At 47.0% G+C, this 10,767-nt stretch overlaps 1 protein-coding gene across 1 annotated transcript; it reads left to right on the plus strand.

Annotated features, from left to right (window-relative positions):
* The first annotated feature begins 238 nt into the window (after positions 1-238).
* Positions 239-10,474, plus strand: LOC147732581 (uncharacterized). Its single transcript, XM_086954282.1, has 2 exons — positions 239-1,167; positions 10,387-10,474. Exons 1-2 carry the CDS (start codon positions 239-241, stop codon positions 10,472-10,474), a joined length of 1,017 nt encoding a protein of 338 aa, XP_086810408.1.
* The last annotated feature ends 293 nt before the right edge of the window (positions 10,475-10,767 follow it).

Consider the following 10,767-nt stretch of genomic DNA (forward strand, 5'->3'; position numbering starts at 1 on the left):
CAGCGGTGCGGATTTGAGCTTGCTGTTGTTTTACCATTGCAATCTTTTTAGCAAATTGAAAGATCACATAAAGTACCTTAGGTACATATAAGTCAAAAGCTTAGCATATTTAAGTTCTACTGAACTTAGTAGTTGTAGATTGAAGGGAGTAGCACACCCTGACTACAACTCACTAGCAAGGTACAGTAGGAAAACACTTAGTGTAGGTAAGTGCACCACTTGCACCTCACTAGTAATCATGTCTGGCACAGGAGGAGCTTCAGACTCTGCCCTTGTGACAGTTGACCTTACCAAGGCAACTTCCAGCTATGAAAAACTTAGCCATAAATACTTGAGTGCCTTATGCGTTGCAAGAGGTCTAAAAAGGGGTCACAACCCCACCATTCCTTCCCTGATAGCCATCCTGGAAAAGGATGACTTAGATAAGGCGAGTGCAGTTCCCTTAGATGCAGGAGATGGAGTGAACACCCCTGAGAATGAGAAAACTCCAGATGAGGAAGAAGAAGAAGAGGAGGAAGAGGAGGAAGGCTCAGACGTAGATGAGCCTGATCAGGATCAGAGGGGTAACCAGGTTGTAGTTGGCAGGCTTAACCAGACCAACTTAGACCTACATGGGAATGGAGAGGGCCAGCACCTCCCCAGATCCTATAACATAATTCCCCCAGGCAACAGAAGGGTGAGATCTCCATCAGGGGACTCTCATATTTCTAGTGTCTCAAGGGAATCTCAAAGGGGAATGACTTCCCCCCAGAGGAAAGAGCATAGGGCCAGGATGAGGGCTGTCCAGCTCCAGATAGAGAGGGAAGAGATAGCCTTGGCTCAAGCTAAACTTGCTTTAGCAAGAGAACAGAAGTTGTGTGGCTTAGTTGCCACTGGTGGCAGCAATATTCCTACAGAGAAAGACTGGGGCTATGACAATAGAAACCTGAAAAAAATTGTACCCCCCTACAAGGAAGGGGATGACATACACAAATGGATGACTGCTCTTGAGAGAGCCTGCATGGTACAGCAGGTTCCTCAGGATCAGTGGGCTGCAATTTTATGGTACTCCTTTTCTGAGAAAGGGAGGGATAGGCTCCTCACAGTTAGACCTGATGATGGCAAAAACTACTCTGTCCTGAAGAGTGCTCTTATTGAAGGGTTTGGCCTAACCACTGAGCAATACAGGTTGTTGTTCAGAGACACCCAAAAAGCACAGACTCAGGACTGGACTGATTTTGTTGATTGTGCCACTAAGGCTCTGGAGGGTTGGCTGCAGGGAAGTAAAGTCTCAGACTACACAGGATTGTACAATCTTATAATGAGAGAGCAGATCCTTAATAACTGTCAGAACCAGCTGTTGCATCAATACCTTAATGACTCTGATCTGACCTCTCCCCAAGAATTGGGAAAGAAGGCAGACAAATGGGTCAGAACAAGGATTAAGCAGAAACCCCAGAACCATGGTGGTGACCAGAAGAAAACAGACCAGAAGGGTGGGGATAAGAAAGATAAAGAAAAAGACCAGAAGTCTTCTTCAGGCCCACAAAATTCTAATAAGGAGGGTGGTTCCCAAAATGGTAACAAAAAGAAGAAGAATGATGGCCCAAAGAAACCTTGGTGTAATACCTGCAAATCAGTTTCACACTGGGGCACTGAATGCACCAAGAAAAATCCAATTCCTACCACTGCAGCTCCTAAAGCACCTGCACCCCCTAGTACAGTCAGCAGTGGTAGTGCACAACCTAAGGGGATAGTAGGGTTAACCATCGGTACTGAGATGGAATCTGGCCTAGTCAGAGTCCCTACTCAGACAGTTCTGCTTTATGATGTGGACTTATCTTTGTCCACTACTGTGAGCCCCAGTAACCTGGGCAAGTATAGGCAGACGCCTTTGATAAATGAGAAACTGGCTAAGGCCTACACGGACACTTGTGCCAGTGTCACTATGGTGACACCTGACTTTGTGGACCCTGGTCAGATTGTACTAAATGAAAATTATCTAGTGACCAATGCAAGCAACACCACTACTACACATAGTGTGGCTGTTGTGAACTTCTCCTGGGGAGGGGTAAATGGCCTAAAGAAAGTTGTAGTAAGTGCAGACCTCCCAGTAGACTGTCTGTTAGGCAATGATCTTGAAAGCTCAGTTTGGTCAGAAGTGGAGTACAGGACTCATGCAGAAATGCTAGGGGTTTCAGCACATGTCCTTGCAGTGACAAGGACCCAGGCTAAGAAGTGCCTTCCTGAACCAGTGGTGGATCTTGGAACAATAGACCCACCACAACCCAAGAGAAAGAGCAAGAGGGTTAAGGCTGTGCCTTCCCACTTGCCCCAGGTTGAGGATCAGACTTCACAGGAAGCTGATTCTGCAGTCCAAGAGGAGACTGTCTCTGAGGAACTTGAGCCTGATCAGGTTGAGTTTCTGGGGACAGGGGGGCCCTCAAGGGCAGACCTGGGGCAGGCCCAATTAGATTGCCCTTCGCTTGAACCCCTCAGACAGCAAGCTGCTGCTGAGGCTGCAGGGAATGCTCAAGGTACCCATAAAGTATATTGGGATGATGGGCTCCTTTACTCAGAGGCTAGAGACCCCAAGCCTGGTGCCACCAGGAGGTTGGTTATACATTTGAAGTTTAGGGGCTTCCTTCTTACCTTGGCCCATGATATTCTCCTTGCAGGACACTTAGGCCAGAACAAGACTTGGGACAGGCTTGTCCCTCACTTTCACTGGCCTCACATGTCAGAAAATGTCAAGGAGTTTTGTTGCTCCTGTGCCACTTGCCAAGCCAGTGGTAAGTCGGGTGGCACAACAAAGGCCCCCCTGATACCACTACCTGTGGTGGGGGTACCCTTTGAAAGAGTTGGAATAGACATTGTGGGTCCCATGGATCCTCAAACAGCATCTGGGCACAGATTTATACTGGTGGTAGTGGATCATGCCACCAAGTATCCAGAGGCAATTCCCCTGAGGACCACAACAGCACCTGTTGTGGTAAAGGCCCTTCTTGCAGTTTTCTCAAGAGTGGGTTTTCCAAACGAGGTTCTTTCAGACAGAGATACCAACTTCATGTCTGGATACTTAAAGGCAATGTGGAAGGAGTGTGGAGTAAACTACAAGTTTACCACACCCTATCACCCACAGTGCAATGGGCTTGTGGAGAGATTCAACAAGACCCTCAAGGGAATGATAAAAGGATTACCAGAGAAGCTTAGGCGGAAATGGGACACCCTTTTACCCTGCTTGCTCTTTGCTTACAGAGAGGTCCCACAGAAGGGGGTTGGCTACAGCCCTATTGAACTTTTGTTCGGCCACCCTGTGAGGGGTCCACTATGTTTGGTGAAGGAAGGATGGAAGTTACCTCTCAAAAAGCCTAAGCTAGATGTTGTGGACTATGTACTTGGTCTCCGCTCCAGGATGGCTGAGTATATGGAAAGAGCATCCAAAAACCTGGAGGCCAGTCATGAATTACAGAAAGCTTGGCATGACCAAAAGGCTGTTCTGGTGGAGTACAAACCAGGGCAGATGGTGTGGGTGTTGGAGCCAGTGGCCCCAGCAGCACTCCAGGACAAATGGACTGGACCCTACCCAATTGTTGAAAAGAAGGGAGAAGTCACCTATGTGGTTGACTTTGGAACCCCTAGGATCCCCCACAGGGTGCACCATGTAAATCGTTTGAAAGCATTTGTTGGCAGGGAGGACATGAGTCTCCTCATGGCCACAGATGGAGATCAGGAGGAAGAGAGTGACCCTCTCCCAGACCTGCTTTCCCAGAACCCTGATGATGGTTCAGTTGATGGAGTAGCCTTGGCAGGCAGCCTCACTGAGCAGCAACAGCCGGACTGCAGACAGGTGTTGCAGGCCCACAGATATATGTTTTCACTCACACCCAGTCAAACTAACTGGTGTACCCATGAGGTGGACACTGGTGACAGTCTGTCTGTGAAGAATCAGATCTACAGGCAACCTGACCATGTCAGGGATTGTATAAAGGCTGAGGTGCAAAAGATGTTGGAGCTTGGAGTGATTGAGCCATCAGAGAGCCCATGGGCCAGCCCAGTGGTCCTTGTGCCAAAACCTCATACCAAAGATGGAAAGAGAGAAATGAGGTTTTGTGTGGACTACAGAGGTCTCAATGCTGTCACTAGGACAGATACTCATCCCATTCCAAGAGCAGATGAGCTCATTGATAAATTGGCTTCTGCCAAGTTTCTGAGCACATTTGATTTGACAGCTGGCTACAGGCAGATCAGGTTATCTGAAGAGTCAAAAGCCAAGACAGCATTCTCTACCCCTAGTGGACATTATCAGTTTGTGGTAATGCCCTTTAGTTTGAAGAATGCACCTGCCACCTTCCAAAGGTTGGTGAATCAAGTCCTTGCTGGGTTGGATGACTTTTGTGCTCATATCTAGATGATATTGCTGTCTTTAGCTCCACCTGGGAGGATCACCTGATTCACCTGAAGAAGGTGCTGGAGGCCCTGCAAATGGCAGGCTTGACTATCAAGGGTACTAAATGCCAGATAGGGCCGAGCAAGGTTGTGTACCTGGGCCACCTAGTAGGTGGGGGTCAGGTTCAACCATTGGAGAGCAAAATCCAGACCATACAGGACTGGGCTCCTCCAACTACCCAGACACAAGTCAGAGCCTTCTTGGGCCTGAATGGGTATTACAGAAAATTTGTAAATAACTATGGGTCCATTGTGACACCATTGAATGACTTGGCATCCAAGAAGATGCCCAAAAAGGTTCAGTGGACAGTTAGTTGTCAAAAGGCATTTGATGACCTGAAGAAGGCCATGTGCTCTGCACCTATCCTTAAGAGTCCTGACTACTCCAAACAGTTCATTGTACAGACAGATGCTTCTGAGTTGGGGGTGGGAGCTGTGCTTTCACAACTGAATACAGATGGTCAAGACAAGCCCATTGCTTTTATTAGCAGAAGGCTGACCCCCAGGGAGAAACGATGGTCAGCTATTGAGAGGGAGGCCTTTGCTGTGGTTTAGGCCCTGAAGAAGTTGAGGCCATACTTGTTTGGAACTCACTTCCTAATTCAGACAGACCATAAGCCCCTCTTGTGGCTAAATCAGATGAAGGGTGAAAACCCCAAACTACTCAGGGGGTCCATTTCCCTACAGGGGATGGACTTTACAGTGGAGCACCGCCCAGAGACTGACCATGGTAATGCAGATGGTCTCTCCAGGTACTTCCACTTAGAACATGAAGACTTATCTGGCCAAGGTTAAGTTTAATGTCCCTGCGTTTGGGGGGGGGGGGGTTGTGTAGGAGAGTAGGGTCTGCTATCCTATGGTCACCCCAGTTTTTGCTTTTTGCTTCAATGGTTTTCGACTTACTGAGGCTGTGGGCCTGCTAATCAGACCCCCTGCCTGCTGTTCTCTCTCTAAATTCACATACATGTACTATAGGTACATAACCCAATTGGAAAATGGACTCCTTGTCAGCCCCTGTACCATGCACTATAGGTGCTCAGGGCATAGGTGCCACCAAGGCCTACCAGGGGCTGAAGCATAGCTTTTGCCACCTCTGACTGGTTCTTAAATTGACACAACTGGCTGATAACTCAGCTGGGGCGAGTGGGTGTAATCACCCTTGCTTAGATATAGTATACCTATATCTAAACCTATATCTGGACACATATAAACCTGTGAGTCACTCCTATGGAAGGCCTTATCAATCCTGGAGGCAGAGTGCGTGGTTTAATGTGAGATGGTGCTCTGGCATGAGCTGAGCCTGTCTACAGCTGCTAGCTGCTTGGGGGACATGGAAGGCGGTGCAGAAATTTCTCAAGATCCCTAAAATTAATGGTACAATTGATCTCTGGAATGCAGGTCCATTCTTGCATCTTGGACAAATTAGGAATAGTAGCGGTTGGAAAAGGTTGGGCATTAGATGTCTAGGGGACGTCATGGAGAAAGATGACCTCCTGGGGTTCGAGGCCTTACAACAGAAATTTGGTATCCCCTCAAATCACTGGCTGCTATACAAACAGATAGAACAATCAGTGAAGGCATTAAGACCAAGGGTGTCTGTTCAGGAGCCAAATCCACTGGTGCACTACATAATGAGTGGGGGCAAAAAGATTAAAATAGGGTACAATCATTTGTTACAGGGATTGGAAGAGGATATTGGACAAGTAGAAAATGCCTGGGCTGTGAGATTAGGAGACCCTGACATCGATGTGGATTACGCTTTGGCATTAAATAGGAAAATTTTAAGAGCGACTAATCTGAAGGCACAACACTATAAGATGATCTTCAATCTCTACTACACCCCGGCTAAGTTGTTTCAATGGGGTAAAAGGGATACAGACAGCTGTCCAAGGTGTAATCAAGGTCCTGCAGATCTAATCCATATGTTCTACTCATGCCAAAATCTCAACCCTGTTTTGAAAGAAATGGAGAAGTTTTTATCAGGGTTGTTAGATTGTCAAATCTCTTTATCCCCAACATCTGTTTTGATTGGCAGGGACGAAAATCTTAAGGTTGAGCAGGAAGCCGAAGCCTTTATCTTTCTCTGTGTTGCTGTTTTTAGAATTCTAATTGCGGCGGCCTGGAAAGATCCGATCGCTCCCACATTTCAGATGTGGCTTACAAGGTTGCTAGGGACCCATAATATTGAAGAATGTTTATATAAATTTAAGGGTAAGAAAAGTAAAGAACTCGGTAAAAAGATATGGGCTCCAATAAGTAACTGGAGGAAGATAAGATGATTGATGAGTGTTACTGTATTACATATTATGATTTTTAATGTAAGATTATGTAATGCTGGCAATATATGTTTAAGGCTTCTGCAACCTGTTCTGTAAAGGGGCCGCGTAGGAATTACCCCGTTTATCTGTGAATATGGTTTCAATTGCTTTAATACTTTATCTGCTTTTTTTTTCTTTTTTCTCTTTTTTTTCTGTTTAAAAATCTGATATTTCAGCAGGTTCAGCTGATATCTGTATCATGTAAAGTTGTTTTTGTTTCTCATTTTCTGATCCATCTCAATAAAAAAAAAAAAAAAAAAAAAAAAAGGTTTTCGACTTACTGAGGCTGTGGGCCTGCTAATCAGACCCCCAGCCTGCTGTTCTCTCTCTAAATTCACATACATGTACTATAGGTACATAACCCAATTGGAAAATGGACTCCTTGTCAGCCCCTGTACCATGCACTATAGGTGCTCAGGGCATAGGTGCCACCAAGGCCTACCAGGGGCTGAAGCATAGCTTTTGCCACCCCTGGCTGGTTCTTAAATTGACACAACTGGCTGATCACTCAGCTGGGGCGAGTGGGTGTAATCACCCCTTGCTTAGATATAGTATACCTATATCTAAACCTATATCTGGACACATATAAACCTGTGAGCCACTCCTACGGAAGGCCTCATCAATCCTGGAGGCAGAGTGCGTGGTTTAATGTGAGATGGTGCTCTGGCATGAGCTGAGCCTGTCTGCAGCTGTCGGGAACAACTCCCTAAGCTGATCCGGGATAATGCCATACCATATACTATTAAGTGCATTATAATCCTCGCGGTTATATAGCAACTTTGGTTTGGCTTTATCAAAACATGTTGTGTAAGGTGTCATACGATTTGGAATACTATCCCCTCGACAGTCCTGTCGACGGGGATAGCATTACACCCCTCTAGAGGGAGAAGACATGTTACTTTACTGACACGCGGTTGATTTTTAAAAGAGCCTCAGATCCACAAAATGGATGCTTCTGCCACAGACACAAGTCTGACCTCCTGCTGCTGACCGAAACTCAGCAGAGGAGGCCTGGACAATGGCTTTCCTGTCGCAGGGAGGTGTTACACCACCCCAGACAGGAGATAGTGGATTGCAGCAGGGAGGTTTGAAAGAAACCAGACACTGCCTGGGGAGCACAAGGCTTCCCCTTGCATAATCCAGCCAAACCGGTTCTGGGGCACACCAGCCCCAGTCCCAGCGTGGCCTGGATAAAAGGGAAAGGGGTGTATCCACCCCCTTCCTGGGTCCCACCCATAGGAGGGGACCTAGCAGGTAATCCAGCCCCCTAGATTTGTATAAGAATGGGAGCAGTGCCAACGCACTCAGATTATCCTGATGAAACATTTGAAACAAAACTCTGGACACTTCGACATCCTACTCGACGTAGAAGACTGAAGAATCTCCCTTGTGGTCAAGGAGTGACCACCCTGTGCAAACAGGCACCATCCAGCACCTTGATGTCTGCTTTGTTGCAGTTCCCGCCGGAACTCAAGTGACAGAGATCGACGAGATCAAGCTTGCCTACCTTCTAACAGCCCGATCCACAGTCTCTGCAGAGCTGAGACCCGTGGAGGCGACCGGAAGTGTGGAGCACGCCATCTTAAAAAAAGACCACGAGACGCTGATCGTGCAGCCCACTAGTGACCCTCGAAGCTGTACACCGGGGTTTGAGAAGCCCCGGCCCTGTACCTCTTTTGCATCGAAGCTCACCCCTCTACACTCGACGAGTGCTGTGTGGGGCCCTCCTGCTTTCTTTGGCTGAATGCGTTGGCCCGGTCACTTGCCAGCTGGCTTGTGGCCCCTGTGCCGGCGAAACTTGAAATACAACTTGTGATTCTGGTTGCTCCAGACTTGCACCCGCTCCTCTGAAAAGGAGCATCCGCTCTGACCCTCCTGGTCTGAGTGAGAAGCAATCTTCCAGTCCTGCGTGGATTGCTCTTGCCAAGTGTTGTTTGCTCTGATCTTAAAGCCGACAGCGTTGTCGGTGAGAGCCTGCGTGGGACAGCTTGTGACCCGCTCCTGGACATCGCAGATGCCCCAGAGCCCACGTGGCAGTGGAGAGAAGCTCCTCAACAACCACCTGATTGCGCTCGACATTGCCTGGTTCGGTCCTGGTTCCACCCTGGTCACTGCTGAGTGACCCAGACTCTGTACCCTCTGCTTTCAGGTACTTTACGACTCTGATCCACCCTTGGATCACACCGGACACTTCTCCTTCACATCACCTGCAGCATCTTCAGCTTCAAGCTCCAACAACCTGCGTGAGGAAACCTGACGCCACTTCGACCCTTTGCACCCGCTTCCTGTGGGTGAGGTAACTCAGCAACGCCGGTGTTCCCACACTGGTACACACCTCTAGGGTCTGTGTCTAAAGTTTTGTCCTTCTAGGTTCAGCGGAAGTATCCTTAAACTCTATTTGTGTAACTTTTACGCACCATTGACTTTGCATTGGTGCATGCATGTGCTTTATGCGCTGCACCCGAATCCTGCGGGCTTTTCCCAACGTCAGCATTGCTTGTCCCGACTGCTCCCAGCGATTCCCTAGGCCCTAGGCCTAACCACTGTTCGATTGGTATCTCTTATACCACTTTCTTAATATATGGTTTGAGTGGCCACCCGCCCCCATCCATAATTGTGCAACTTTCATATGTTATACTGTGCTTTTGATTTAACGCTTGCGCCCCTTTGCTCATAAAGAGTACTGGGGATTATTTTAGTAATAAACACATATATTTTTATAATATATACTTGTGTGGTGTCCTTTCATTTGATATTACAGGATTGTGATTGGTAAAACAGCTCGCTTAACACGACCTCTTGAGTTTAGCCTTTAAGGCTGCTTAGTCCATGCTACCACTAGGATAGCTTGTCTATAAGGTTGACCTACAACCAGACACCATAAGGGATTGTTTGGACTGATTTAAGGTGGTTCCAGAATTGGAAACATCATATATCAGGCCAACTTCTCACAGGCATACACACTGACTCGATGCCATGTGGTGATACTGTATACACCATACTGTTTTTATTCCTGCGGTTTCTACTACACTTAGAATGAGGGGCTAAATCCATGTTCTGTGCCTGTCAAAAGGACACATTGCAAGAAAACACAGCGGAACAGATCTGCCTGCCCATTTAGTGACCTGTCAGTTGTGGTCGGGTAACAAGGTGCAGTACTGAGCACCCACTTTTACAAGTACCAGGTAAGATTACTGTGCCTTTGCTGAGCCAATATTATTTTGACATTTTGAATGGGGAATAACATGCTGAAGTTGGTGTTCTGCATGTTTTACCCAAATTCAGGCCTGTAACCACCTGTTTTTTAGGTCTCGGGTATATAGCGAATGCCCTGTCTCTTCGAGCCATGTTGTTTACAGTTAGTGGGCTACAGCCAGTCCACAAACTTGCCATTTGTTAGCTGCAACATCACGCTCATATCTTTCATTGCAGTTTGTCATGGCATGCATGCCTCATGCCTCTTCTTGTGTTTGGCCCTACCCTAGAGATTGGGCCCATTGCACTCGTTGTTTGGAGCTAATTTTTTAACTGTGTTTAAGCACTCCATATGATTGCTTGCTCCTTAGATTCTGTTCCTAATTGCCTTTAACTCTGCATTCTATGTTGCTTCCCCCAACCCCCACACCCTCCTTCTCAATAGCTCCTCTTCGCACTTGGAAGCCGGAGAAGCTGCAATGTCTTACAGGGAGAATGTGAGCTACAGCAAAATCATACAGACCGGCATATAAAGCCCTAATCTGAAAAGATTTTAAAGTGAAAGTTTGTTTGAAAACGAGGGCCCACTGCCCATGAACTTAATGTTGTCTACTGGCAAGCTTCAATCATATTACTGATGTGGCTAAAAGACAATAAAAAAGAAGGGAACTGCTTAAATCGAGATTTCGTGCCCATGGCAAATGAAACCTTGAACGGCTTTCTCGGCATTGAATTTACGGACTAGTAAGAAATTAAACTTATTGGCACTGAAACAGAATTTGTCAATGCTGCAATTATTCACCTGGAGGAACACACATTTTTATGC

Source organism: Lissotriton vulgaris, chromosome 2_1, assembly GCF_964263255.1.
Source record: "Lissotriton vulgaris chromosome 2_1, aLisVul1.2, whole genome shotgun sequence".
Lineage (NCBI taxonomy): Eukaryota > Metazoa > Chordata > Amphibia > Caudata > Salamandridae > Lissotriton > Lissotriton vulgaris.

Coding starts and splice junctions, on each gene's coding strand:
- LOC147732581 (XM_086954282.1), top strand. CDS start 239: ATGTCTGGCACAGGAGGAGCTTCAGACTCTGCCCTTGTGACAGTTGAC. Junction 1,168..10,386: donor CTAACCACTGAGCAATACAG/GTTGTTGTTCAG, acceptor CCTTCTCAATAG/CTCCTCTTCGCACTTGGAAG.